The sequence below is a fragment of the Astatotilapia calliptera genome, chromosome 16 (genome assembly GCF_964374335.1).
Source record: "Astatotilapia calliptera chromosome 16, fAstCal68.1, whole genome shotgun sequence".
Lineage (NCBI taxonomy): Eukaryota > Metazoa > Chordata > Actinopteri > Cichliformes > Cichlidae > Astatotilapia > Astatotilapia calliptera.
In genome coordinates, this window is record NC_137437.1 from 7,441,098 (window position 1) to 7,447,202 (window position 6,105).

At 39.6% G+C, this 6,105-nt stretch overlaps 1 protein-coding gene across 1 annotated transcript; it reads left to right on the top strand.

The window, feature by feature from the left end:
* The first annotated feature begins 2,567 nt into the window (after positions 1–2,567).
* LOC113008086 (olfactory receptor 6N2-like) lies at positions 2,568–3,494 on the top strand. Its single transcript, XM_026145240.1, has one exon. It carries the CDS (start codon positions 2,568–2,570, stop codon positions 3,492–3,494), a length of 927 nt encoding a protein of 308 aa, XP_026001025.1.
* Positions 3,495–6,105: the final 2,611 nt, after the last annotated feature.

Genomic DNA, 6,105 nt, shown 5'->3' on the forward strand with positions numbered 1-6,105 from the left:
GACAAGCTTGTTTGACCTTTCTGTGGGGTCACCAACGTATTTAAACTGTATTGGCGTGCCTAGAGGAGTGCCAGACGACTAGAAGCTGGCTGACCCAATTGGATTTGAGAATTTGCATTTGATTGCAGGGCTTATCCCAATTACTCCAAATAAGAATGTGGACCGTATTCATTATGTCCACTACAATATGCTTAGATTGACAAATTTAATCCGTGACACTGTAGGAGGATTTGCGGAGCAATTAGGACACATTTCTCTTATGGCTGTGCAGAATCGAATGGCATTAGACATGTTGTTGGCAGAAAAGGGGGTGGGGGTGGGTGCGAAGTTGGATGATATGTGCTGTACTTTTATTCCTAATAATACAGCCCCTGATGGATCTGTGTAGAGCGATGGAAGGCCTGAAGAACTTATATGAGCTCTCAGGAGTCAATAATCTGTTGGGGGAGTGGATGATCTCTGTCTTTGGGCAATGGAAGGGTTTTATTGTGTCTATTATCGTTTCTTTTATCTACTTTTACAGCTATTCTGGTAACTTGCAGTTGTTGTTGTGTGCCTTGTACCACAGCATTATTGGTCAGGTTGATTAATCAGGCTGTTGGTGGATCTGATACTTGGGCAGCCAACATGACGCCATTCTTGGGAACTAGGGAGAATCAATGTGCTGACATTTTGTTTGATGATTTGCAGTAGGGGGGAATGTTAGAATCAAGTTGTGTGACACAGTAAAGGAACACAACACAGCAGCTGACACAGATTTCTTATGGCCACGGGCCGTAACACCCCCCTTCCCAAGATCAAAACATCTCCTCTGTAGATGTTTTGACAGTTATGGGAAAACATCTACATCCACTAAGTTTGGGCAACCTTGTTAATAGTCATTATTTTCCTGTATAAATCATCAGTTGTTACAATAAAAACGTCAGTTAAATATACTGTATCATATAGGAGAAACACACAGTGATATATGAGAAGTGAAATGAAGTTTATTGGATTTACAGAAAGTGTGCAATAATTGTTTAAACAAAATCAGGCAGGTGCATAAATTTGGCCACTGTTGTCATTTTATTGATTTCAAAACCTTTAGAACTAATTATTGGAACTCAAATTGGCTTGGTGAGCTCAGTGACACCTGACCCCATACACTGGTGAGTATTTAAGGGGGTTAATTGTACGTTTCCCTCCTCTTTTAATTTTCTCTGAAGAGTAGCAACATGGGGGTCTCAAAACAACTCTCAAATGACCTGAAGACAAAGATTGTTCACCATCATGGTTTAGGGTAAGGATAAAGGAAGCTGTCTCAGAGATTTAAGCTGTCTGTATCCACAGTTAGGAACATATTGAAAAAATGGAAGACCACAGGCTCAGTTTTCTCTGCCCACAGCACAAACAGAGCCGCTTGAGGTTTGCTAAAGAACATTTGGACAAGCCAGCTTCATTCTGGAATAGGATGCTGTGGACTGATGAAACTAAAATTGAGTTATTTGGGCATTACAAGAGGCGTTATGCATGGAGGAAAAAGAACACAGCATTCCAAGAAAAACACCTGCTACCTACAGTAAAATATAGTGGTGGTTCCATCATGCTGTGGGGCTGTGGGGCAAGTGAAGGGACTGGGAATCTTGTCAAAATTGAGGGATATATAGATTCCACTCAGCAGATTCTGGAGACCAATGTCCAGGAATCAGTGACAAAGCTGAAGCTGCGCCGGGGCTGGATCTTTCAACAAGACAACGACCCGAAACACTGCTCAAAATCCACTAAGGCATTCATGCAGAGGAACAAGTACAACATTCTGGAATGGCCATCTCAGTCCCCAGACCTGAATATTATTGAAAATCTGTGGTGTGAGTTAAAGAGAGCTGTCCATGCTCGGAGGCCATCAAACCTGAATGAACTAGAGATGTTTTGTAAAGAGGAATGATCCAAAATACCTTCAACCACAATACATTGGAACCTACAGGAAGCATTTAGAGGCTGTAATTTCTGTAAAAGGAGGATCTACTAAATATTGATTTCATTTATTTTTTTGTTGTGCCCAAATTTATGCACTTGCCTGATTTTGTTCAAATAATTATTGCACACTTTCTGTAAATCCAATAAACTTCATTTCACTTCTCAAATAACACTGTGTGTCTCTTATATGATATATTTAACTGACATTTTATTGTAACAACCAACAATTTATACAGGAAAATAATGACTATTAACAAGGTTGCACAAACTTTTGCATCCCCGCTGTATATCGTTTTGGGCCCATTGCGATACTAATAACCTTCCTGTGATTTGAAGCCTCCAGAGTTTTTAGGAGTGTCATGAATTATTAACAAGCTCCATTGAGGATTATGCAGTCTCATAAAACCATGGTAAAAATGTTTAACACTTCACTTTCTGAATTCTGATGAATACATACCGAGTGCATTTCAGAGGAAGGGAAAGAGGAATGATTAAGATCTGTTCTTGTTAACTTTCGCTATTTGCAACTTCTGAGGGAGATTTATTTTCATACAGTTTGACTATATAAAACTATATACTTACCTAGTTACATTTTTTAAATAACTTTTTTAATGAACCCTGGATTAAATATGACATATCTAATTCTTGGTGGACATGTGGAAGTGCAGAAATACAGATATCTCTATTTTATGATACTGTTCACAGCATATATTCTAATAATTTGCTGTAATACCTCTATCATATACCTCATTGTTATTCATAAAAGCTTGCATGAGCCCATGTATATTTTCATTGCAGCTTTGTTATTAAATTCCCTTTTTTTCAGCACTAATATTTATCCAAAGCTTTTGGCTGATTTCTTATCTGAAAAACAGATCATATCTTATCAAGTCTGTCTCTTTCAAGTTTTTATATTTTACTCTTTAAGCTGCTCAGAGTTCTTATTGTTGTCAGCCATGGCCTATGACAGATATGTGTCTATATGTAAACCTCTGCAATATCCAACAATAATGAGAAAAATAACTGTCGTTTTTCTGCTTGTATTAGCTTGGCTTTTGCCTGCTTGTCAAGTTGCAGTTGTGATCATACTAAATATTAATAACAAACTCTGTAACTTTACTTTGAAAGGCATTTTTTGTAATAATTCACTCATCCAGCTTTACTGTGTGATGTCAAGAGCTCTCTCTGTATATGGTGCATTTGTTTTATTGAATACCGGACTTTTTCCAATGCTATTCATAATTTTTACATACACCAAGATAATTTTAACTGTTTATCGGAGCTCTGGAGAAGTCAAGAAAAAAGCTGCACAGACCTGTTTACCACACCTGTTTGTTTTAATCAACTATTCCTGTTTGATAACTTATGACATGATTATAGCTAGACTGGAATCAGATTTTTCTAAAACTGCGCGTTTTTTAATGACACTCCAAATAATAACATATAATCCTCTCTTCAATCCAATTATTTATGGACTAAAGATGAAAGAAATTTCTAAACACCTCCAAAGGTTGTTGTGTCAAAGCAAACTCAACTAGTGTGTCAAAACCACTGTTTTGATTCATGTAATTCAAAAATCTGAAATTGTGAAATTATGTGTATACAACTAACACAGATTTAAGCCTTGTGTTGTCATTAATGATTGCATTAATACTAAAAATCTTACTCAAAATCTTGTGTTAAATTATTCTTACAGTTATAGTGTAATATATTATTGTGTTACTTTTACCATAAAATAATAATTTGTTATTGTGTTCATATTTGCAGTATTGAGGTATTCATTTCTATTTTCTACGTATTTATAATACACATATAATATAGTACTGTGTTTCACTGTTTTATTTGTAGTGCTGGAGATTCAAATAATTATGTTTGAAGTAATGTGGTTATAACTGTACAAAAATCTAATTTAATGTTATTCACACGTTATTTAAAATTACAGATCAATCTTCCTGACATAGCTTTAATATGAAAATAGGCTGGCATAATAAATGTGTTATCTTGTTCCAACTAATTGCTAATGTGTCATTTTATAGATAATATTTAGTTAATCTTTTAACTCAGAGTGCACAGATTAAGCCTGTGTGTCACAGCTGGGGCAGCAGTCATGTGGTGTTGTGAAGGAGGATCAAAGTTGCAGACAATGGCAGTGAAGCGAGTGAGTTTATTTACAGTGAGTGAAAATGAACAGAAGTAAGGACAAAACTAAGTGAGAACCTAAATTTTGTAAAACTAGAGAACAAACCTGAAATCGTACAAACACGGGAAAACGTCACGGAGAGTGTAGAGCAGAGAGACACAGAGTTACACAGACAAACTGTTATGTTGTGGCAGGAATTTGTCCACCAGGGGGCAACAGTTGTTGGAGAGGGTAAAAGCCAGGTTTTGCTGTGAAGTTACACCGTGATAAGTGACTTATGAACTGAGGTTGGCAAGTGGTACCGTTCGACAGCGAGCTGCAATCCTGGGAGGAATATTGTGAGATTTTGGATTACTTCGTTGTGGCGAATGATATTAAGGAGGAGGAGAAGAAGCGAGCGGTACTGTTGAGTTGCGTGGGCGCACAGACCTATGCCCTGATTAGGAACCTACTCAGTCCGGTCAAGCCAGGGGATCGTTCTTATGCTGAGTTGGTGGGATTGTTGAACAATCATTTTCACCCTAAGCCGAGTGAAATTGTGCAGCGGTGGAAGTTTAACACATGAAATAGAAGGCCGGAGGAAAGTGTGGGCGATTATGTAGCGGAGCTGAGGAAGCTCGCACAGGACTGTAACTTTGGAGACTCCCTGACGGTGATGCTGCGGGATCGTTTAGTATGTGGAATAAGCGATGACAGAATACAGCGCAGATTGTTAGCAGAGGATTCGCTAACATTTGAAAAGGCGCTGAAGTTTGCTCAAGCAATGGAGGCTGCTAACAGAGACATTGTGGATTTGAAAAGCATGACGGAACAGTCGCGATTCACTAAAGGATTAGGAGCGGTGAACAAGATGGAGGACGGCGGCTCGACGTCACAACAGGTTGTCAGGAAGTGCTAGATGTGGAGGGCTAAATCATGTGGCCAAGGACTGCAGGTTTGTTTCAGAAAAATGCCACAACTGTGGAAAGGTGGGACACATAAAAAGGGTCTGCCGAATGAAAATGCAACAAAAAGGAGGGCGTGGCAGACAAGGTAAACAAGCCCATTTCTTGGAAGAGGAGAATGTGGAGAGTGAGGAAGAAGGAGCTGAAATCCACCACATAAAGGCAAGTGTGACTATGTATAATGTGCATGAGGAGATTAGCATCCCAAGGGAAGAACCCATCAGACAGAAGCTAAAAGTAAATGGACAGAATGTGACATTTGAAGTAGACACAGGCTGTGGTTACACTATCATGTCGAAGGAGTCATTTAAAAAACTTTTTGAAGGCAGTAATGCGCCCAAAGTAAGCAAGTGTGGAATCAAACTGAGAACGTATGGAGGCCACAAGGTACCCGTGTGGGGAGCAGCCCAAGTGCAGGTGGAATTCAGAGAATGTAAAAAAAAAACTGGATGTGGTGGTGGTTGAAGGGGCTGGAACTAGTTTGATGGGTCGGGGATGGATTAAGGCCCTCCAATTAGACTGGCAACCTGTACATAAGATAGAAGGCAGAGATGATGCCTTACAGCGGATACTGGCCAGACATGAAACAGTGTTTAAGGATGAGTTGGGAACGCTGAAGGGGTTTGCAGCAAAGATACATGTAGCCAGTGATGCCAAACCGTGCTTCTATAAGCCCCGATCAGTTCCGTTTGCTATGAAAAAGAAAGTGGAGCAGGAACTGGAGAGACTGTTGGAGGAGAAGATCATCCCACCAGTGAAATTCTCAGAGAGGGCCGCACCCATTTTACCCAGACTCCAGCGCCAGAATTTGTGGTGACTACAAACTGACTGTTAACAAGGTGTCGCCTGTAGAACAATACCCCATAGCGGGGCTGGCGGGAGGAGAAAAATACACCAAGTTAGATATGAGTCACGCATATCAACAGGTTCTACTTGATAAGGAATCTAGAAAGTATGTCACAGTGAACACACACAGGGGTTTGTTTACATACACCAGGTTGCCATTTGGTGTGAGTTCAAGTCCTGCCATTTTTCAGCGCACCATGGAGAGTGTGTTGCAAGGTC